Below are 24,047 nucleotides of genomic sequence, written 5' to 3' on the forward strand. Positions count from 1 at the left end.
CAAGCTAAGGGCACCATTACATTGGTTCTTATTAGTTTCAAATACTAGGTGTTTTGAAATTATTATTTCAATTAGTTCATCTAGTACGTATTGAATTGTGGCGGCTAAAAAATCCGTTAAGAAGTATGGGAAGAAAATAAGATTTTAAGTTCATCTTGTGAATATTATTCTTCTGTGAGATACTTTGTTCAAGGTATTTACCCAACTTTATCATGTTTTATTTAATATGATTTGCTTTTGTTGAAACTCTAAATGATCAAACTTGTTAGCCTTGAGTTATTGTTTCATAACAAAGTTAAAGGCATGATTCTTTTGAAACTACAACAATTCATTGGGTTTACAATTTTCATGAGAAAATGTGTTTACTTGGTTCATGTGATTGTTATATCAATCTATCTTGGTATTTCCAAAGAGAATATTTTGGAGTTTATGGATCCACAATTGCATTATGGGATGGATGAATTGCACAAATATATGGGCTAGATAATATTCTAGTGTGATCAATATGTGTAACTCCAATACTTTGGTATGGGATTATTGAATCATATGCATATTGCAATTTCCTATACTCATAGAGTATCTTGGCTTAAAATAGCAAAAAGAGTATGGTCTTGAAATTGGATATTGACCAAAATTAGAATTGCTATCTATTGGAATCTAATTTATGTATTCTTTCATGTAATTGAAAATAGATGGAAAAGTTTGAAGGGTTGAACCTTAAACTTGGATAGAAAAGATGTTGTTTTGTTTAACAAAACTATATCTAGTATGATTCTTAAAAGCTAATCTTCCTAGCTGTTCAAATTTTGTTCAGGTTGAAATATGGGAGATAACACGAGTGTGAAGGCTCCTGCGGCCACGACTCAATCGGTCTTGATTCCAGTAAATCACCATGAGAAGCCTGAAAAGTTTGGAGGACTAAACTTCAAAACTTGGCAACAAAAGATGTTGTTTTATTTAACAACTTTGAATGTTGCGAGATTCTTAAAAGAGGATCCTCCTATTGATGGGAAGGATGGTTCAAATGCTCAAACGATTGAATCATGGAAACAATTTGATTTCCTATGCCGGAACTATGTTCTGAACGGCTTGACTGATGCACTGTATAGTGTGTATAGTCCTAAGGGTTCTGCTAAGGAACTTTGGGAATCCTTAGACCATAAGTATAGATATGAGGATGCTGGTGTTAAAAAGTTTCTTGTGAGCCAGTTCTTGAATTTCAAGATGATAGACTCAAAGACTGTGATGAGTCAAGTTCAAGAACTCCAAACGATCATTCTTGAAATTCATGCTGAGGGAATGACCATGAGTGAGTCTTTCCAAGTAGTTGCAATAATTAAGAAGCTGCAATCTTTGTAGAAAGACTTCAAGAAATATTGGAAGCACAAAAATAAAGAGATGATTTTATTCTCTATTGATATATGTGCAAATATATTTACTTGTATGTTGCACTATGTATATATGGCAACCCAGGGTTGTGTTGGAAATTTTTCTTATTGATTACATTTTGTTGTAATCATATGAGGTTGCATGTTGCAAATTCATCAAGTGGATTTAGAGTATGTGGATTATGAAAATCCATAGTTTGCCATGAAAAGGGTCGTAAGAGATGAAGGATGTAGCATAATTCATGCAATCCAATTCATTAGTGTTGTGTGCATGGTGCTTATGACTTACATATGGAGCACATACCAAATATATAAGGTTATAAAACTTTATATATATTAAACCCGAATTGTGGGGGTTATGTGAATTTTCATGGAAAATGAAAAGATTTGAGATCACGGTAGTCATGTGATAGATGACTTCTTTATCAGTTTATGACTGAATGTAGTGGATCTCATAGAAATCCTTCAAACCAGAAGGTGGTAACCAAATTCATGATAGAATTTGAGTTTGTAGCCTTGGATAAATATATGGCAAAGAAGCCAAACAGGAATGGAACTTCTAAGAAGATATTCCTGAGTTGGGTATATATGAGGTTATCTTTAAGGCATTCTAGTGGTTAATATTTGGTCCATTGAATTGTCATGGACTTATTTTATGGATGATCATCCGGTTTAAACCACTACGATATTCTCAACTTGACCACACCCATCCGTATGTATTAGTTGCTTAATAATACATTATTGACTATGATGGATTTGAGAGGTGCAAGTTAAAGTTGTTTATACTATAAGAGATGTGAGGCATAGTCTCTTAATGGTTAGTGCACTTAAAATCTGTGGAGTCCATCCATGGACAGAATATGTTGATGCTCCATTAGTAGTAACTTGACAATTATGAAAGTGTATGCGCATACCTACAGACTGCCTCTATTTATAAGTTTTATCGGCAATGTGGTTTTGCAAAATTGTTTTATCTATAGTAAAACTTATCTATTTTCATCTCGGATTTTTGCAAAACCAGTCTTGTTTTGTTATGGCAGTTCTGTATTTTGAGTTTCCTAATTAGTTTGGAACTTTTGGTAATTGTCAAGGCAAGCTACAAGGCTTGCTAGAAGGCAAGTTAGAAAGCAAGCTAGATGGCGAGCATCTCGTGTAGGAATGGACTGTATAGCTGATCAGCTTCATACTAGAGATTTATATATCTCGAAAGTTACACGAGCAAATGAAATTTGTTTTGGTTTCTAGCATCTCTTATGCCTGCTATATGTATAGTTAAGCATCTATTGAGAGAATGCAGAATGTGATATATAACAGTGAGTCAAGACTCATATGTCGTTGACATAATATTGTTGGCTAATTGATCTCGAATAAAGTCATGACATATGACTGTGTAAGGTCAAAAGAAAAGGATTGCAGATCCACTGACCAAAGGTTGAATTGAGATCAAGTTAATCAAACATCAAGAGGAATGGGACTCGAGCCTATGATGAATAGGTTGATTACAATGGACACCTAACCTAGTTGACTGGAGATCCCAAGATCTAGGTTCAATAGGACAACTAAACTGTAATAACCGAGTGAGATCACTGTGAGGGTTCATCCTCTACCCATTCCTAAGATGAAAACAGTGATACCCGTAAGGAATAGGTTAAGCTTATGCTTTTAATGATTCTTACGCATTGGACAAACGTTGGATCCGAGCAGAGTAATGGGGATTACTCTTAAGTAAGAAATCACCTATGTGAGAGAGAAGAGGGGCCGCTTCAAAGGAGAATTGTGAAGGCTCAATTCTCTAGAAACTCTAGCAAAACCAGGACGATGTCCACGGCCAAAATGGACATAACCATGAGAACTGTAATTGTGTCAGGGGAATGTCTGTGTGGAGTATATCATCATTTATACAAATGGCAGAATAGTTCAAGGACATCGCGTCTACTGATCAACTAGTAAAGTAAGTATACTTTCACAAGGGAAGGTTCAAAGGCAAAACCTACCTATCCTATGCAGTCTTTCACCGTAGAATTCTATCACCTTGTCGGTCGTTGTTTATTTTGTTTTCCGTCGTCATTTTCATTCATGTGGGGGATTGTTGGAATATGCTCTTTGAGCATGTGTGAATGTGAATGAAAAACCATTCATATGGAGAGTTTGTGGAAATACATGCATTTGTGGAAATAAATGTATGGAATAAATATGGACTTTTGGGTGTTTCATCTCCCAAGGTGAGTTCATGAATGGAGGTTATGGGACCTTCTATTTCCTAACAACAAACTTCTCATTTCCCTAAGATAATTATGGAGGGTTTTGGGGACTCTTGATTTCCAAGAAACTTCTCATTTCTAGCTTGATTATTAATAAAGCTTTTCATTTCCATAACTTAATTCATTAAGTTTGGGGAATAATGACTATGGCTTTTCGTCTTTTAAGCTAGTTAAAGAGACATAGAATTCCTCTATAAATAGGGATCCCCCCCTTGGTGAAGATGGTGGTTGTGGTGTGTTTTCAAAGAAGAATGTTAAGTGTGATTTAAGAGTCTTCTTAAAACGTTTGTGAGTTTTGTTTTGAATTTGGTTTTCGAGTTTGGTTTCGTGTTTGAATAGTGTGGTGATAGAAGGAAGGCACATGTCAAGTTCGTCGTTGCGATATATTTTGTGCTAAGTACATCGTTGTTCGTCGTTGTATCCTGGGAGACAGATGTCCGTTGAATCCTCAAGCACAATGTGGAGGGGACGAATCTGTTTTAAGGAAAGCGTCTGACGCGCCTCGACGATTTTCCTTTGTTCTTCTTTTTCGGTTCAAGTTCTGTCTTTCCGAGATCTTCTCTTAATTCTTTGTTCCCCTTATTATATTATCAATTTTGGCTAACATTTTCAACACTTGGTTTAAGGTTAAAGTTTGGTTCATTTTGGGTTGGGTGATTTTTTGGTGAAACATCTGTTCCTGGGTTGGTTGCTTTGAAGAATCTATAGTATTTGAAATGTTGGCTATGGACAGATGAGAGGATTAAGGCTGGTGTCTTTCTAATGGGGAATTAACTAAGCTAACTTTTGCCAAGTAACGAATTAGGTTTTGAATAGTTTGTGACAGTTAAGGTTGTTGGAGTAATTGTGAAGCCAACGTTTGCACCCTAGAACAGTGACCTCCAGCAGCAACATCTTCTTGCATGCGAGAGACTTCTATGCCAGCCTTTATTCTCAGCTCTATTATGAAAGAAAGCGGCAGCTATAGCAAATCTAAAGCAATGCCTTTTGCTTCTTATTCTTAGCCAACCAACCACTTGGTACCATGGTTAGCTGTTGCACTTACAAAGTAGAAGAGTGGTCTCTTAGAACTGGTAGTGTAAGAAGCACGCTATCCTCTGTCTTGAAAGAAAGTAAGGAAGCACATACATTAGCTAATAAGCTAGCGTGGGCTATTTGTGGATGAAGATTGGAGAAGGTGGGTTAGTTGGGCGAAGTCTAAATTTGGGTCATTATTGGGTTGCATGGTAAAGTGGCAAGTTACACTGAACTGGTGTAAGGAAGCGTAATGGGAATGATAGTTAGTGGGTTGGGAATAGTATTAGTTGAGTTGGCATACTGGAAGAAATGGGTGTACCTGGATAATAATGGTCTTTCACAGTCTGCGGGCAAAACAAGAAAATCACAGGCAACCCTAGCCGAATGTAGGGTTTCCCTAACCACCACTACTCCATACGTGCAAGGCTTCAAGAACTCCACTCAAACTAAACTACCTCCACGCGTGCAAGACTTCAAGAACCAGACTCAAACTCAACTACTCAAGAGACTCCAGCAGATTACATCTTATCCACAAGTGGATCAGACTCAGAGTTGCACTCAAACACACAAGAGACACAATTCATACCAAACACAAATGGATAACTTAAGTAATTCAAACTATAGATTTAGAGTCCAAGATTAATGTTGAGCAGGACTCTAGTCAATCTCAAGGAAGCAAATCACATTCCCATGGACATAGGTTGCAAAGATCAACCGAACCACGTAAAACAAAGTCTCTTTCTCTCCATCACTCAAAAACGTGTCTCTCTAACCCTAACTCATGGCTTTTAAAATGGCATTAGAGCTCTAGGTTCCCACCCATTCGTTTCCCTCCCTCAATGGCTTCCTCTCAACAAACCTTAAGGAGACAAATTATTTGTTATGGAGATCTTAGATAGTTCCTTTCTGAAGACATACAAACTATTTGAGATTGTTGATGGCTCTTCTCTTTGCCCACCCGCTGCCATTCTCGATAAATATGATGTTGTGATATTTTAACCAAATCCTAACTATCAAAAGTGGAATCATCAAGATCAATTATTGATGTGCTGGATCATTGCTTCCCTTACTGAACCAGTTCATGTGCAAGTTATTGGTTGCTCACCTCTAGAGAAGTCTGATCCAAGCTTGAACAGATCTACTCAACTTGCTCTTCCGCTCACATAATGCGACTTCGCCTTCAGATCCAAACGAAGAAGTAACAATAGCATTCGTTACCTTCTTCACATCAAAAATATTTTTGATCAATTGGCCACTGTGTGACAGCCTATGAATGATGAAGAAATTTGTCTTCATATCTTGAATGGTTAGGGAGTTGAATACTCTCCTTTTGTGACTGCCATTATCACTTGCAATTCTCCCATCACTTATGATGAATTACAAGGTATGTTATTGACTAAAGAAATTCGGTTAAGAGATGAACTAACGACTGTTGACACTTCTTCCCCTATGGCAAACATGGCCACTAGCCAACCCACCCCTATTAGGCCTCCATAACAGCCTTACAAAGGGAGTTTTTCTCCAAGAGGCAAATTAGGTCGCGGTCGTTTTTCTCCTCATCATGGCTCTCATACACATCAGCCAACTCATTAAACTGGCAATTGTCTTATCTGCCAAATTTTTTATCGTCCTAGACATAGAGCAAAGGACTATTACCAATATTTCAATCATGTCATTCAAGGTACCTTAATGCAACTCAATCTGTGAATATTTATGAACTTTCTAGTGCATCTCTTTCAAATGAAAATTGAAACCTTGACTCGGCGCTACACATCACATCACCAATGCTCTTAAGAATTTCCATATTGTGCAACCCTAACATGGTTCAGATCGGGTTCAAGTTGGTAATGGTGTTGATCTTCCTATCAATAATATTGGTAACATGAATATTGGTACATCTTCTTATTCTTCTTCAATCTATTTGAAAGTTGTTCTTCAGGTGCCCTCTATTTGCAAGAATTTATTATCGATTTCCCAATTCACTAAGGATCATAATGCTTTATATGAATTTCATCCTGATATCTGTTATGTGAAGGATCGTACGACGGGGAGATGTCTTCTTCAGGGGAGCATTAAGGATGGATTGTACCAAATTTGATTGGGCTCCAATCACTCTTCCAAAGCATTTGTTGGAGAAAAGATTTATTTTTGGAATTGGCATTCACGTTTGGGGCATTCCACCTCCAAAGTTGTTAAAATTTTAATTTCTAATTTTGAGTTGACAATTAGTTCAGATGATTTTCTTTATGTTTGTGATGCTTGTCAGAAAAGGAAAAGTCACAAACTCCCTTTTTGCCCATCAAAATCAGATTCTGACGGACCTTTGGACTTTATATTTTCTGATGTTTGGGGCACCTCTCCTGTAGAGTCTCTTGAGGGGTTCCGATTTAATATGATTTTTGTAGATGATTTTATCAAATTTATTTGGTTTTATCCTATGACTGCTATATTTGAGGTACTTGGTATTTTAAGATATTTAAGTTGCTTGTTGAAAATCTCTTTTCTCAAAGAATCAAGCATTTTCATAGTGATTGAGGAGGCGAAGATAGAATTTTCTCCACTTTCCTTCAAGACCATGGTATTGAACACAAGCTCTCTTGTTCTCGTACTTATGAGCAAAATGGTGTTGTTAAGCGCTATCATCAGCACATCATGGAAATTGGATTGACTTTATTAGCTCATGCTTCTTACCCTAAAAAGTTTTGGATGCATGCCTTTGAAATTGCAACTTTTCTAGTTAATTGTTTGCCTACTCCAGTGCTGAAAAATTCCCCTCTACATTTCAAATTGTTTCAAATTCACCCTGATTATGACTCTTTGAGGATTTTTGGTTGTGTATATTATCCATGTTTGAGACCGTATAGCAAACATACGCTGGAATTTCAATCTAAACTACATGTCTTCTTGGGATACAATTCTCGCCATAGAGGATACAATTGTTTTAATCCTATTATTGGAAAACACCTTATTTCTTGACATGTTATATTTGATGAAAGAATATTTCATTTCCTTGCCTACCCCCACCACTTCTTTTCATTTTAGGGCTTCCACCTTTAGTGGAAAACCCTAACCCCATCCCCTCAATTTTAGGAGTCCCACCTCATCTGAACTCTCCTAGAGAATTCTTCACCCCAACTTCTCCCATTGGGTCCCACACCTCCTCGACTATGGCCTTTTTCTCTTAGTCCCCACGTTTCTAGGGTTTCCCGCACCCCCTTAGCTTAATCCTCTCCCTCCTCACCTCCCTTGGCCAAGTCTCTCTCTCTCTCTCTCTCTCTCTCTCTCTCTCTCTCTCTCTCTCTCTCTCTCTCTCTCTCTCTCTCTCTCTCTCTCTCTCTCTCTCTCTCTCTCTCTCTCTCTCTCTCTCTCTCTCTCTCTCCTGTTCATCTAGTTGTTGACCACCCTTTGACCCCAGGCTACTCTACCACCCATCACTTCCCATATGAAAATAATATGAGAATGTATAAGATTAATAATGTTGAATGTAATAATCTTTCTTCTCCTATTTTACTAATTAAGATTGGGGGTTCTCCCATTACTAGGGGTGTCAAAACCTAACCCGAACAGTTAAAACCGAACCGGCCCGAACCTAAGCTTAATGGGTTGTGTTTGGGCTAAACAACCTTAGCCCACAATGGTTCGGGTTGGGCCGAGCCAGCCCGTGTGTGGCCCGCTAGCCCAAACCTGAACTAGCCCATTAAATTCATTATAAAGAAATAAAATAACTTAAATTTAAATGTAAAAGACAAGAAAACCCCCAAATATCCATTTGTTTTCTTTAATTATTTTTCTTTGGAATATGCAAACAACAAGCTTGTCAAAGCCTTTGCCATTTGGAAGATGGGCTTAGTAAATATTTAGCAAGTGTATTATCATTTGAAAATTTTTTAATGCTTTATTTTGATTCATTTTTACAAGTGTCAAGAAGGGGGAGGAAAATAAGCAGAGACAACCCCTTAAAATTCATCAGGATGCCAGCTTTCTTTTGTATATTAGTTCTATAAATTTTATTTCTTTGGAAAAAAAAGGTTTTTGATTTTGAACACCCAACACAAAAGACTTGGAGATAACTTAATATTTATATGTGTTCACATACTCTTGATAAATTTCACATATCAACAAGGTACTAAAAACACACCGTTAGTAAACCGAATTCTAAACCGTTAGCCCGAACCCAAACCATTGACACCCTAGTGACCTTATGCAATTACATTTAGATCAAACCACATGAATGAAATATGTCTAAAAGTGTTAGGCTAGAAATCCTTATGAGTAATACAACCCTTCCAATAGGGATAATCATGATGGAAAAATGTGAACATTTTTAGTACCTTGGCAATATGAAAAAATAAAATAAAATAAAATTTATACTAGAATTGGTGAGGTGTGCCAGGCCCATGCAGAAGTGCAAAGCATGGGCGACGCTCGAAGACCCCGGCAGCAAGCTACCGTTGTGGGCCTTCCCTCAAGAAAAATAAATTTAATATCATGTGGGTCGATGACCCACGTATCAGATATTAAACTGATAAGAACAGATACTACACTTGATCTTAGCCAAAAGGCCGAGAAAGGTATGCTTTGGAATGTGTTTCTCTTTTTATTTTATAAGCTTTCCCTCACATCCCTCTTCCCTCCATGGCCAATGTGGGATTTTGCAACTATTCACTTCCCCTGCTTTAGGCATTACCTCAAGCCCAAGCCCACGCCCAAAACCCCATTGTTGACTAAAACTAGAAAAAGAACAATACATGATTTCAATAGAAGGGTAGATGCAAACCAAACAGTAATTAGGGTAGATGCAAGCCAAACAGTGGTTAGTTACCTTATAAATTATAGATATTTCATTCACAATATTAAGTCACATTAAAATAGTAATAATAAATTATTTTTTTTATAAAATCAAACAAAAAGAGAATTTTTGAAAAAGAGAAAGAATACCTTAGACGACTTGGGAGTAAATTCTAATGTTTAGTTTTTCTAGAATTTCCTAAGGTGTGTGAAGTATGTGGAAAGAAGAGAGAATTTCCTAATGTATGTGGGATTTAACCCTTTCTTCCTTAAAAATAAAGTTTTAATTGTACTTGTTAAAAATAGGGTTTTAATTGTACTTTTTTAAAAAAAAAAAAAAAAAAATTTTGTTTAAAAAAAAAAGGGGGTTTTGTGTTTTCGCTAACTTTAAAAATTCATTTTTTTATTTTTTTGGAAAGGGGATAAGATATTTTATTTGTGAAAAGAGAAAAAAATGGAAAAACAGAGAAAATAACCAGATTTTTCAAAAAAATAGGAGGCAGTGCGTGGGCCGCGTGGCCCCTGGTGGCATCAATACATGGCTGAGATGCATGAAGATACAAAATGCAAACAACATCCCTAGCCATTTATGGAGGAATTGGAATTTTGTTAAATTGGTTTAACAATCAAGAAATAGTTAATGTTTTGAAGATGGTAGGGGCCGCGCGAACGCGTACCCCCTCTGCCACAAATTATGACGTACACTCTCCCACTTGGGGAGATGTTAGGCAGGCACCCCTCCCAAGTGCAATGGAGGTTACCAACCTAGGCCATGGCCCTTCTTGATCAGCCATTGACCCCGTCCAGGTAAGTATGTTTTTCTGAGTTATTTAGCTTTCTTTTATAACTTCTCTCCCTCGTCTCTTGCTATAGCTGACCAATGTGGGATTTTAACAGTCACCTCACTCGGTGAGTCAGTGGTCTCTCTTCTTTGATTCTTTTTGTTAACCGGAATAACTGGAGTTCATCATATGATTTCTTTTTTAAAAGAAAATGTGACCCACCAAATTGTGAAAGAAACATGGAGAATGAATTACTGAAGCCAGAATAATAATTTATAGTTTTTGTTTCGATTTATGATTATTTGTTTCTCTACTTATTGTGAACGAATCACGATCGATGTCTGAAAGCTTTCAAGCGAAGGCGAAGGTGAAGGCATAGACAGACAAAAGCAAAGATAAGGCGAGGATTGAGAATGAAGAAGAAGAGAAAGAGAAAGACAAAGAAGAGCTCCTGGTCTGGCATGAGTTGAAGGGTGATGTTAATAGTAGCTTGGAAAAATGCTCTCGAAGTTTTGGGTTGCCATAGTCTATGGATAGTGGTGGGTTATGATATTGCATGAATTTTGAAATAAATTGGTATACAAATACAATGTCATGAAATTCCTCATGTGTAAGATGTCAGATGATGCAGTTTAATTTGATCGTATCATGTGCCTCCAGTTTGGTTCATACTATACAAGGTAGGAATTAAAACCACAGCGGATAAGAATTCAAATCAGATGCCTAATATGTGAGGTGTGATTTTAGTGGTTATGTTAGGTTTTTGTTAAGCTTGTTAATAAAGGTTTTATATACTCTTGAGTCTTTTAATTTTATTACTCATTTCCTGTAATGGGAATTTTTTTTTTAAGTCGATTGAGGTGATACGATCATGTTCAGAAAATGTCTTTAGATGTCTTTTTGTGAAGAAGTGATTCAATTTAGATTGAAAGAATTCATAGAACTAATTAAAATAATTTCAGAGAAATGGTGATAACAAACAATATGCATAGCTTACCCTTGTATCTAGTATGGCTTCAACTTGAGCTGATTAGAAGCAATTCAATCCATATTGAAAGAATTCATAAAACTTAGTATAGAACTAGGATAATCTTCAAAGAAGTGGTGATAATTAAAAAATACTGTGCATAGCTTACCCCATATATCCTCTATGTCCTCAACTAGAGCTGATTAAAGGCAATAATCACATGTAACCAGTGACATCTCATGAGCTTATGGAGTCACTACATCCTCATGGATGTTCCTTCAGAATATATCTGCATTAAATCATGGTATCTCCATTTAAACAGTTGCACTCATTAAAATGCTCACCATGTGGCAATGGTTATACCATTATATTATCTACTACAATCGTTAATGCTGCTCAATATCTTCTAGTTCTTTTTTTTTTTTTTTTTTTTTTTTTTTGACCAAATTGGTAGTTTTATATTATCGGGTGGGGACTATTACACATACTACAAAGAGCATTGAATTGGCGAACTCTCCACTAAGAGGTGCCGGACATTATTGACTAAGCAACCCTTCAATAGTAACGCTCCTAAATACCAATGGTTGGATGCATTCAACTTAATTAGTTTTTCAGCATCTCCTACTAAGTTATCATGCTTTCATCCACCTAACTATCACTTTTGGACAAAAGAGAGGGGGGGGTCATCAATCCCCCTATAAGTAATGGGTGTTTATGTTTTTGTTACACCGGTGAAGCTCTGTTGTATTTAAAATATATATAAATATTATCATGAGAATAGAATTTAAGTGTGTGTTAATACAATCTAAAGGGGTGAATAGATTGCAACTGGTGAGTTTTTTAATTTTTCAATTTGATTGCAATTACAAGATTAAGTATGTAAATTCAAATATAATTGAGCAAAACAAATTAAACTTAAACAAATTTTTAAACAAAATTTACAATACAAAGATTTTATAGTGGTTTCATTTTACAAGTCAATGTTCACTTCTCTCTTAGCCACAAACGAGATTTCGACTAATGATTCTTTTTCAACACAATGGTAGATAATCAAACCTTTACAATTTTTGTTACGGGGCAAGAGCGTCCTTTCAACAATCTTTCCTCATAGATAAGAGCACCCTCAACAATCTTTGTTCATGTGTAAGAGCACCCTCAATAATCTTTGTTCACGGGTAGAAGCACCATAAGCCAATTTTAGTCTATATAGACTGAGAATTGAAAATAGCCAAATACAATATAGTATGGTTAGAACTGATCTAACAAGGGGTGTGTCACTTTACTCTTTGTGTGAGTGTGATACAGTAAGAGTTATATACCCAAATAAAATTGATATGCACCTCAATAGCTTTCAATAGCTTTCTATCACCTCAATCTCAGCTTCAACAAGCTTGCTTAAATGCCATGGTATGTTCTTCAAGGGCAGAGTAAGGGTGAAAGGTAAATATAATTGAATTATTGTAATTTGAAAGCTTGAGAGTATTTGGGGAGTAGATGATTAATTGACAAGGTTCTTGCTCTCATGGGGTGAGTTTATATGAATTGCCTTCAACTATCTTAGTCCAATCCCCAATGAATAAAAATAAGAGTGAAATTTTAATCTAGATGGATTACGATAAAAATAGTTATTGGAGCTAAAACAGATCATCTTCTGATCAAGTGAGCTTCGATAGATCTCCACCGTCTGTCCATTTGCTTTAAAGGGGAACGAAAGAATTTTAAAGTAGAATTGGTTGGGGTGCGCCAAGCCCGTGCTGTAGTGCATCGCACGGGCGACGCTTGAAGACCCCGGCAGCAAGCTACCGTGATGGGCCTTCCCCCTAGAAAAATTAATTTAATATCATGTGGGTCGATGACCCACGTATCAGATATTAAACTGATAAGAACAGATACTACACTTGATCTTAGCCAAAAGGCCGAGAAAGGTATGCTTTGGAATATATTTCTCTTTTTACTTTATAAGCTCTCTCTTAACATACCTCTCCCTCCATGGCCAATGTGGGATTTTGCTAGTATTCACTTTCCCTGCGTTAAGCATTATCTTAAGCCCAAGCCCAAGCCCAAAACCCCATTGTTGACTAAAAAAAGAAAAATACGTGATTTCAAGATAAGGGTAGAGCAAACCAAACAATTTATTGTAGTTAGTTACCCTATAAAGTACAAATATTTCATTCACAGTATTAAGTCAAATTAAAATAATAAAAAGAAAATTTATATAAAATCAAATAAAAAAGAGAAAAATTTTGAAAAAGAGAAAGAAATACCTTAGACAACTTAAGAGTAAATTCTAATGTTTAGTTTTTCTAGAATATCCTAAGGTGTGTGTGAAGTATGTGGAAACAAGAAAGAATTTCCTAATGTATGTGGGATTTAACCCTTTCTTCTTTAAAAATAGGATTTTAATTGTACTTGTTGAACAATAATTATGAAGTGACATTTATATCTGTTTTTTAATAATTATTTAATTTTAATAAAATATTTTATCTGTGAAAAGAGAAAAAAATGGAAAAACAAAGAAAATAACCAAATTTTTCAAAAGAAATAGAGGGGGTGGGGCATGGGCCACGTGGCCCTTGGTCACATTAATACATGCCTGAGATGCATGAAGATACAAAATGCAAACAACATCCCTAGCCAACTATGGAGGAAAAAGTAATTTTGTTAAATTGGTTTGACAATCAAAAAATAGTGAATGTTTTAAAGATGGTAGGGGCCGCGCGAACGCGTACCCCCTCTGCCACAAATTATGACGTACACTCTCCCACTTGGGGAGATGTTAGGCGGGCACCCCTCCCAAGTGCAATGGAGATCACCAACCTAGGCCATAGCCCTTCTTGATCAGCCATTGACCCCGTCCAGGTAAGTATGTTTCTCTGAGTTATTTCGCTTTCTTTTATAACTTCTCTCCCTCCTCTCTTGTTATAGGTAACCGATGTGGGATTTTGTAATAGCACAATAACATGATACTTCACTTTAGTACTCGTCTCTCTTTTAGCTTTCTGTTATCCAGAATAACTGAATATCATATTTTTATGGATCAAACCACCGGATTCCAGATTTGAGAGGCCAGTTATGATGTTTTTGGGATCTCATTCTAATTTGATTTGGATCTAAGGATGTCAACCCAAATGGTTGTAGATGTATGGATATCATGGCAGCAATATCTGGTTTTCGTTCCAATGGGTCAATCCTAGAAGAATCTAACGTATTAAATGCATTGAAAGGTAGGTAGGTTCCATTACTGTTTATTAATCATGCGCTGGATGGTCTGATTTTGGATCATTAATGGTTGAAATCAAATATATTCAAAATTCCTTGTATTTTCAACATAAGTTTGAAATGTTTTTTTCAGTAGAATGGTTAAATACTATCTAGTAAACCCAATCTAGGTTCAGTATGTGCTATTTTGGTTTGGGCTTCATAGCACCAAATCAAAACATGGATCATTAGCAAAATTTCAGTTGCAATTCAGTTTTGGGTTAGTGCGGTTCGAGTTAATTTGGGTTAGGTTAGATTTGATTTGAATTACGGTTTGAGTTCGAGTTGAATCGATTTTGAAACCATTACCAGCTGTTTATAAATTGTTTCATCCTGTCTTAAGTTAAAATTTATACTTAGGCCTTGGATCTAAGGCTCAAACAAGCTGATCCTTTTAACCAGTTTTGTTACATGAACCTAGAGATTTGAAATCTCTGGATTCACAAATAAAAGATTTATACCTGTTTGGTTGTGTGAATTCCTAGATTCACCTTTTTATACTAAAAACGTGAGTCTATCGATTTATAGGTAAGACATGAAATCCAGAGTGTTAAACGTTTGAACCATGACTCCATAAATGTTTTTTCAGAATGAATCTACAGATTTCATTCCAAAGATTCAGACTAATCAAACAGTTAATTTTATGAATCATGACTCCATAGATTTGAAATTTATAGATTAGAAATCTCTAGATTTTTGAGATCTCAGGACTCAAATAACCAAACAGGCCCTTAAATAATAACATAAATCAAGTACTAGAAGAAAAACACCTTATATGTCACATGTAGAAGCTAAAAAAGCTACATATAACGGGTTGGGTTTTTAATGGTCCAGCTTGGTTAGCGTTTTAGTACATTAGGTTTGGACTAATGAGCCACTAATAGGTTAGAAAAAGCTAAGCTCGAAACCAGTAGACAATTAATACCCAGATCATACCCCATCCAGCTAACCTTGGTTGGTCTAGTTTGAGTCTTATATGGGATGATCTGCAGGTTTCTTTCTACTGTTCCATCCCAAAATAACACCCCCAATCAAGAGGTAACACAAATTAACATGGAAATAATCTTTGGAGACAAGCTGGTGCACATTTGAATTTGAAAATTGATTTTAACGGAAAATGAGAGAGAATCTCTACAAGAACATTATCGTTGGTACAATGTTCAAACAATAAGACATCACTGACTTTACTACGATGCAGACATCTCCCTCTCCTTCCTTTCCTTCCTCTCCTTCCTCTCCTTCCTCTTCCTTTGAGAATCAAGAATCAATCCCAAGGTGAGAAACTAAACGATATGAAAAAAGAATCGAGATAGCTAGTTAAAGATCTATCCAAAACGTCCTTGAATTCTCAATGCAGTATCAAGAAGGACTGAGAATTTACTGATAGACATGCCTGGGTCTTTTGATCATTTCTAAACTTTCTACCATGACTCCAATGGTGGAAGAATGTGCGGAGATGTTCCTCAGAGTGTTGTATAAACGAACCACCAACAAATTACAAGTTTATAATTTTTTGGTAAGAATATTGGAAAGAATAGGTCATTACGGAAAATCTAAAGCAAACGAAGAAATATGACAACTGTTTCGAATATAAAAAACCCTAAATGCTAAATCTAGTAACAATCAGGAGACATAGCAACGAGCAACCTTCTTGAGGCTAAAAAGAAACTCTAAATGGAAATGGAACAACTTACATTCTATGCTGAAAAATCCACGAATCAAATCGAAGACTGAAGTATAATTCTTTCTGATGAATGAGAACGAATGATGTGACATGAATGAACTACACACCCCAATCATAGAAAAATAAATCGCCAAAATTTGACCGAAATTTGGCGAATTTCGGTGGTTTTGGCATTTTTTTTGAATCGAAACTAAAACAGTCTATATATCATTGACACATTGGTTTTATTTTCCCTTTTTTGCGATATTTCACCGAAATTGACGATATATTTACGAAATATCGTGTTCTTTTTTAAAATTTAAATGCACTTCATATGTCACTGTTGCTGTAAGTTTCAATTTTCAATTTTAATTATTAATAATTTTTGAAAACCCAACCTAGCTTTTCACCTTCTTTCAGTTCGAAACTCCATTATCATTGGCCCTTATACTTTGGTTTTATTACTACTCAAACCTCATTTTTTATGAAATTACTATTACCTCCCTCGCCTCTAACGGCGTTAAGTGGTTGTTAACATTGAATATGTAATGTCTACTTTGCCCTTCATTAAAATTAGGTAGTCAAAAAGATGACATCACCCTCATTTATAGAAACTATATTGAATGCCAATTATATCCTTAAAATCTTATACTTCAGAATTAATTTTGAATTTGAAAGTGTATCAGTCATCATCTCCATTTAAAATTTGATGAAGACTCAAATTAAGAAAGTTCGTGAATGAACTCTTGAGATCTTGCTTCTTTATCCCTAATTCCATCAAAATGAGCATCATGGTGAAAATAAATTGTTTCACGGTATAACTTTTAGTTCAAATTGTTAAGATGATTTTGTGTAGGAGTAATTTTGTATTACATCTTCATATGTATATATAATACAATCAAGTAAATAATAAAATAAATGTAGCATGCTATACATAAGGAAAGAAATTATTTGCAACGGTCATATTATCCAAGATCTCCAACGGTCATATTCTCCAAAGATCCCCAACAGTCATATTATCTCCAACGGTCATATTTTCCAAAGATCTCCAGCGGTCATATTATGGCTAATACTCCCCCCCAAGTTGGAGAGTGAATATCAAGAACTCCCAACTTGTCCTTGAGGAATAGAAAATAATCTTTGCCAAGGGATTTGGTGAAAATGTCAGCAATTTGGGTAGAACTAGAAGTGTGAACGGTGCGGATGAGGCCAGAGCGTATCTTATCACGGATGACATGACAATCAATTTCAATATGTTTGGTGTGCTCGTGAAACACAGGATTGGCGGCAATGTGAATGGCCGCTTGATTGTCACAAAAAAGAGGGATTGGCTACTTCAAATGAACATCAAAATCTTGAAGGAGCGAAGTTAACCAAATTAGCTCGCAAGTGGCCATTATCATGGCTCGATATTCCGCCTCGGCAGAGGATCGAGAAACTGTATGTTGTTTCTTAGTCTTCCAAGAGATAGGGCTAAAACCAAGAAAAACACAATAACCGGTGGTGGAGCAGCGAGTCATGGGACAACTGGCCCAATCAGAGTCGCAAAAAGCACGAAGTGATAAGATGTTATTAGTTGGAAGTAAAATACCCTGGCCAGGTGAGTTGTGATGGTATCGGAGAAGGCGAGTTGCAGCGTCCATATGTGGTTTGCGAGGTTGGTGCATAAACTGGCTAAGAATGTTGACAGTGTGCACAATATCTAGACGAGTGATGGTGAGATAAATCAACCGTCCAATCAAACGACGATAAGATGCAGGTTCAGGAAGGATATCACCATCGGAATCCGTAAGCTTGAGATTTTGTTCCATTGGAAATGAAGTTGGGTGAGCACCGGTGAGGCCGACATCCGATAATATATCCAAAGTGTATTTTCGTTGATTGAGGAAAATACATTTTTGTGAGCAAGCCAGTTCAAGACCAAGAAAATATTTCATGGGTCCAAGATCTTTGATACGAAATTGTTGGTGAAGGAAACTCTTTAAGGTGGAAGTCTCCAAAGTGTCAAAACCAGCAATAAGGATGTCATCCACATATACTATTACAAAGATGGTTGAATTCCCGTAGCCCTTAGAAAAGAGGGAATAATCTGCAGTCGATTGAATGTAGCCCACACTCAGTAAGGCAATAGAAAATTTGGCGAACCAATTATGAGAAGCCTGCTTTAAACCATAGAGAGATTTGTGGAGGCGGCAAACAACATTCTCCCCCTTACGATGATAACCAGGAGGTAGAGTCATATATACTTCTTCGTCAAGATCGCCATGTAAGAAGGCGTTATTAACGTCAAGTTGATGAAGTGACCAATTTTTAATTGAGGCAAGAGCAAGCAAGACGCGTACTGTAACGAGTTTGGCCACGGCAGCAAAAGTCTCATGAAAATCAACACCTTCAGTTTGAGTGTACCCCTTGGCCACCAAACGTGCTTTGTACCATTCAATAGAACCATCAGAGTGTCGTTTAATTTTGTAGACCCATTTACAACCAATGGCCTTCTTTTGAGGCGGCAAAGAAACAAGTGACCAAGTGTTATTGGTTTCAAGAGCCTCAGTCTCTAACTGCATGGCACCTTTCCAGTCAGGTGACAACATTGCTTTGGCAAAGCTAGTGGGTTCTTCAGAAGAGGAAAGAGACCTGATAAACTTAAGATGATAAGGTGAGACCTTTTTATAAGATATAGAAGAATCAAGAGGAAAGAGTTTACCGGCATCCGAAGAAGATGATGTGGCATGAGTAGCCGAGCATATGTAGTCCTTCAAATGGGAGGGGACATTATGCGACCGAGCGGAGCGACGTGGCAACAACACAACTGGAGGTGGGGAAAGGTTGTGTGGTGGGGTTGGCGGGTCCAATGGTGGAGATGGGAAAACTGGGTTGGTTGGGATGGAGGAGGATTCAAAATCAGGAATTGGAACAAGGAGGGTAGGGTTAATAGATGAAGGGGAAGTCTTTAGGTGGTAAAGAAAAATATGTTCAATGAAAACAACGTCTCTACTTGTGTAAACCTTGTGAGAAGTGAGATCAAAAATTTTATAACCTTTTTGAGCAAAAGGGTACCCAATGAAAATTCCTGGAGAAGCACGGGGGTCAAATTTGTGTTTGAAGGTGGAATGGTTGTCCATAGCACAAACAACCAAAAGTACGAAGATGAACATATGTGGGGGTTTTATTAAAAAGAAGTTCAAAAGGAGTTTTCTCTTTTAAAAGTTTGGTAGGCAACCTATTAATAATGTGTGTGGCCATAAGAATGCAATCACCCCAAAAATCTTGTGGAAGATTGGCTTGAAATAAAAGGGCCCGACCAACATTGAGTAGGTGCCGGTGTTTGTGTTCAACAACACCATTTTGTTGTGGGATGTCAACACAACTATGTTCATGGATAACTCCATGGTTTGAAAAAAATGAGGTAGTGGAGTGATTAAAAAATTCACGAGCATTACCAGTGCGAATTTTTTTTATTTGAAAATTGAATTGAGTTTTAACCATTGCAAAAAAAATCATGCAAATAAGACCAAGTGTCAAATTTGAAATTCATTAGAAAAACCCAAGTATAACAAGAATATTCATCCACAATAGTCAAAAAATATTTAGCACCACATATAGAAGGAATATAATAAGGACCCCAAACATCGCAATGTATTAAATCAAAAGAAGATGAAGTGGATATGGAGCTAGATGGGAAAGGTAGCCGGATTTGTTTTGCCAAAGGGAAAATAGTGCAAACACATTAATGAGAAACTGAAATGCAAGAATTAAAGCGTGATAAAGAATTAATAATGTTGCGAGATGGGTGGCCTAAGCGCCAATGCAACACATCAAAGGAGTGGGAATGAGTGGATGAGGTTGCAATAATGGAGGGAAGCAACTCCAAATAATATAAGCCATTATGCTCTTTACCCAATCCAATCATCTTCTTCGTTGGTAAGTCCTGAAAGACACAATGATGAGGAAAAATTGTTACTGAACAATTCAGAGCTTTAGTGATTTGACTAACGGATAATAAATTAAAACGGAATGAAGGAACGTATAAGACATTATTAAGAGAGATGGAAGGGGTGGGGGGTGCAAGTCCCTAAATGGGACACAGGGGTTGTTTCACCATTGGATAATGTAATCGGAGATGTATAAGGAACCATCGTATCAGTGTTAAAGAATTCTAACTTAGAAGCCATATGAAAATTTGCCCCAGAATCAATAACCCATGGGGAAGGGGAATTACCTACAGCATTTGCTAAAGGAGTGGGATTACCCGATTCGATCAATGCCAACAATTGATGATACTGCGCCGAAGTAAAGGAGGGGGCAGAATTTGTTCCTGGGTTGATGGCGGCAAAGAATCTAGCAGAGAGTTCAGGTGATGTTGATTTAATGTGTGTATTGTTGCTCTTGGGAGGATAACCGTGTTTCTTAAAACAACGGGAATCTGAATGGCCGTCCATGCCACAAAAATCACAGTGATACATAGGCTTCTTATCATTTTTAGAATGTGTACGAAGAGCAGTGGCTGCAAGGGCAGATTGATGCAATGATGGATTCGGTAACTCATGGAGGGAGCGATGACGCTCCTCTTGCAATAGAAGAGAATAAGTACGATTGATGTTAGGCAAGGGTTCCATCAAAAGGAGTTGACTCCGAATAGAAGAATAAGAATCATTAAGGCCCATTAAAAATTCAAGTAAGCGATCTTGTCGTTGAAGATCAGTGTGTTTTGACAAAAGACCACAAGTGCAGGGTGGGAACGAGTTGTATGAGTCGACTTCATCCCAAAAACCCTTAAGAATAGTATAATAAGATGCCAAAGAAGAGGTTCCTTGACGATGATTAGAAATGCTACGTCGGATCTCAAAAATTCGAGGAGCATATTTTTGAGAAAAACGATCACGAAGATCATCCCAAACCTCGTGGGCAGTAGAGATGTAAAGAATGCTATTAGAAATATCAGGTGAGAGAGCATTTAGCAACCAAGAAATGACCATGCTGTTGCATCGTGTCCATGCGTGAAGTTCCAAAGAATCAGCGGCGGGTTTAGGCAAGGAGCCATCGATAAATGCAAGCTTATGTTTGGCCTCAAGAGCCATCCGCATTGTACGATTCCAAGTGGAATAATTATCGCCGCGTAAAAGCTGTGTGACGAGTATAGCACCAGGATTATCCGAATGATGTAGAAAATATGGAGAAGAACCATCAAAGTTGATGGAAACAACATTATTGGAAGCAACAGCAGCTGTAGCAAGAGCATTGATAGATGGATCCGTCATTGTAAGAACAGCGGAAAGAAAACAACAACGTAGGGATCGTTGACTGCTCTTGAAAAAAAAATAGCGTCACTTGAAAAGGTTTGGATCGTCCTAAACTAATACCATGTTAAGATGATTTTGTGTAGGAGTAATTTTGTATTACACCTTCATATGTATATATAATACAATCAAGTAAATAATAAAATAAATGTAGCATACTATACATAAGGAAATAATTTATTTGCGACGGTCATATTATCCAAGATCTCCAACGGTCACATTATCTCCAACAGTCATATTCTCCAAAGATCTCTAACGGTCATATTATCTCCAACGGTCATATTATGGCTAATACAAATAGTAGGAGCAGGGATTTGGAAAAAAAAAGAAATGATTCTCTATGTGTGTATTGTAATTCTTGCAATTTAGGCAAAAGAACAAAACGGTAATGATTTTGGCTGCAATGTGATACTTGCTAATGAGGGTATTGCATTAAAAAATATAATCACATAGATTTCCAGATAAGGTTCATCTTCAATGGAAGCGTTGTGTTGAAATTATTTTTGTTTTTGTTTTCTTCTAATAATTTAATTTAGGGTTGGTGGGACTACACGCTTATGGTTGTTGAAACTTTCAAGCTTGATTTAAATTTTCCACAATCACAATGACTAAAGTTTTACAAACAAATTAGCATATGAGATGTTAATAGATAGGAAATTTAGTAACATGCACAATGGTTTGCATATATTAGGTGATTTTCAATTTTCGACTTTGAATTAAGTTTGATATTTCCTTATATTTAGTTTCTATTTTGAGTTTTATTCAATCACATCTTTTCTTTATTTGATAGTTTCTTTTTAGAGAAGAAAATGGATTTAAGGTTAATTTTTCTCCATAATTAATTAACGGTAATATTAAAACTTGACAAAATTATAAATAAGTTAAGTGATAACTCCAGGATTATTTTTAGGATTCTAGGAAAATATATAAATGTTCACATCATCAGTAAACTAATGGAACTTAACAATAGGGGGCATTAGTAATTGTGGACAAAGCTAAGTTTGATTAGTAATTTTAAAAAAGTAAATGAAATAAAGTAGTAATAAAATCAAAGTACAATAGGGCAACAGTAATTATCCCTATATGTGTGTGTGTGTGTGTGTGTTTGTGTGTGATATATAAAGGTGTTGTCTAATCAATTCTTTTTAAAATACTTATACGCATGTTTTGGATTGGAAAGAAAAATGTGAAAGACTATTTTTTATATAGAGTTTTTTATGTGTGGGTAAAGGTGTTGTCTAATCAATTCCTTTTAAAATACTTATACACATGTTTTGGATTGGAAAGGAAAATGTGAAAGACTATTTTTTATATAGAGTTTTTTATGTGTGGGTCCCATTCGTAGACCACAAACTAATGTTGGGTCCCTCTAGTACAATATATTACGTGTGGATTCAAATTTCAAACGTAGAAGGACCAAAGTGCCCCTTAGGTTATTTAATACATTGTATTATTATTATTATTATTTTTTTTTTTTTCCTTTCTTCGGATATATATGTTTTTTTAACTATATAATTTTAAAGCTTAATAAACAGTTATCTCTTTTTAAAACAATATATTAATACAATGTATTAAATAACCCAAGAGGCACTTTGGTCTCTTCACGTTTGAAATTTGAATATATTTAACGGGGGCTAATGGTGTTAGTTTGGTTGGGACCCACACATAATATATTGTACTAAAAGGATCCAACATTAATTTATGGTCCACTAAAGGGACCCACGCATAAAAAACTCTTTTATATAATATATATAAGTAGTGTTGTTTAATCAACTCCTAGCAGTGTTCTCTAATCAACGCCTTGTAAAATACTTATATGCAAACAGCTTATATTATTGCATCAGGTTTTTGTTTTCAAGTTTGTTGACACTGTTGGAAAGTTATCTTTTCGATTGCAAAATGTTGATTCCCATCCACTTTCTTTCTTCCTCTCGAGTTGTTCAATCTGTTCCCCCTTTTTTGTCTTCTATCATTTGTTTCTGCAAGTAATTTACACCTGGGGGAAGGATGTCGGTGACCTTGCATTTAACCTAAGAAGGAGAGTGTAGTGGATTCTCTTTGGATGGCCCATATTGTGATACGTGGGTTTCCTTGAGGTTTAGATGTTTAGTCTCTATTTTCCATTTATAGCCCAACAACTTCACTTCCCCCTTCATTTATTGTGTTTTTTTACTTTCCAACTACCCCGTGTTTATCATTCCTAACTTTCCCGTTTTCTCATGTATTTTTCTTGCTCTCTATTTATTCTCTTTGGTTTCTACTTTTGAACTCTGTCACTAATGTTTTGTCTTTGTTTTTTTGCGAACCCTGTTAGTTGCAAGTGTTTTTTCTCTTTTCGTCTCTATTTATGTGAAAATCTCTCTTCTTTGGCTTTCTTTATGCAAGGAAGACGCATTTCCTCCCCTCCTCAATCTCCAACAAAATGGGTTCCTAATCAAGCTCAGCCCCTGTTGGGTTTAGAATAGGCCTGCCAAATCATACTGGAGAAAGAGATCAGATTCCATCTTGGCGTGTTATCCGTCAATCCTCTGTTCCACCTCCTGAGGAATCTTCTGAATGCTCTATTTTCGGGTATGGCTTGGGTTTTCCTCCCATCACACAAGCTATGCTCCTGGGAAGTGTTACT

At 36.4% G+C, this 24,047-nt stretch overlaps 1 protein-coding gene and 4 non-coding genes across 5 annotated transcripts; 1 reads left to right on the top strand and 4 right to left on the bottom strand.

Moving 5' to 3' along the window:
- The first annotated feature begins 822 nt into the window (after positions 1–822).
- LOC149002572 (uncharacterized) lies at positions 823–1,359 on the top strand. Its single transcript, XM_089138740.1, has one exon. It carries the CDS (start codon positions 823–825, stop codon positions 1,357–1,359), a length of 537 nt encoding a protein of 178 aa, XP_088994866.1.
- A 7,686-nt stretch (positions 1,360–9,045) lies between these two features.
- On the bottom strand, positions 9,046–9,241 carry LOC149002573 (U2 spliceosomal RNA). Its single transcript, XR_016170489.1, has one exon. It is a non-coding gene; the product is annotated as a U2 spliceosomal RNA (small nuclear RNA).
- An 868-nt stretch (positions 9,242–10,109) lies between these two features.
- LOC149002574 (U1 spliceosomal RNA) lies at positions 10,110–10,269 on the bottom strand. Its single transcript, XR_016170606.1, has one exon. It is a non-coding gene; the product is annotated as a U1 spliceosomal RNA (small nuclear RNA).
- A 2,667-nt stretch (positions 10,270–12,936) lies between these two features.
- Positions 12,937–13,132, bottom strand: LOC149002575 (U2 spliceosomal RNA). Its single transcript, XR_016170471.1, has one exon. It is a non-coding gene; the product is annotated as a U2 spliceosomal RNA (small nuclear RNA).
- A 778-nt stretch (positions 13,133–13,910) lies between these two features.
- LOC149002576 (U1 spliceosomal RNA) lies at positions 13,911–14,070 on the bottom strand. The gene has a single exon (XR_016170556.1). It is a non-coding gene; the product is annotated as a U1 spliceosomal RNA (small nuclear RNA).
- Positions 14,071–24,047: the final 9,977 nt, after the last annotated feature.

The sequence above is a fragment of the Hakea prostrata genome, chromosome 10 (assembly GCF_041222555.1).
Source record: "Hakea prostrata isolate BN-2017 chromosome 10, UWA_Hpros_2, whole genome shotgun sequence".
Lineage (NCBI taxonomy): Eukaryota > Viridiplantae > Streptophyta > Magnoliopsida > Proteales > Proteaceae > Hakea > Hakea prostrata.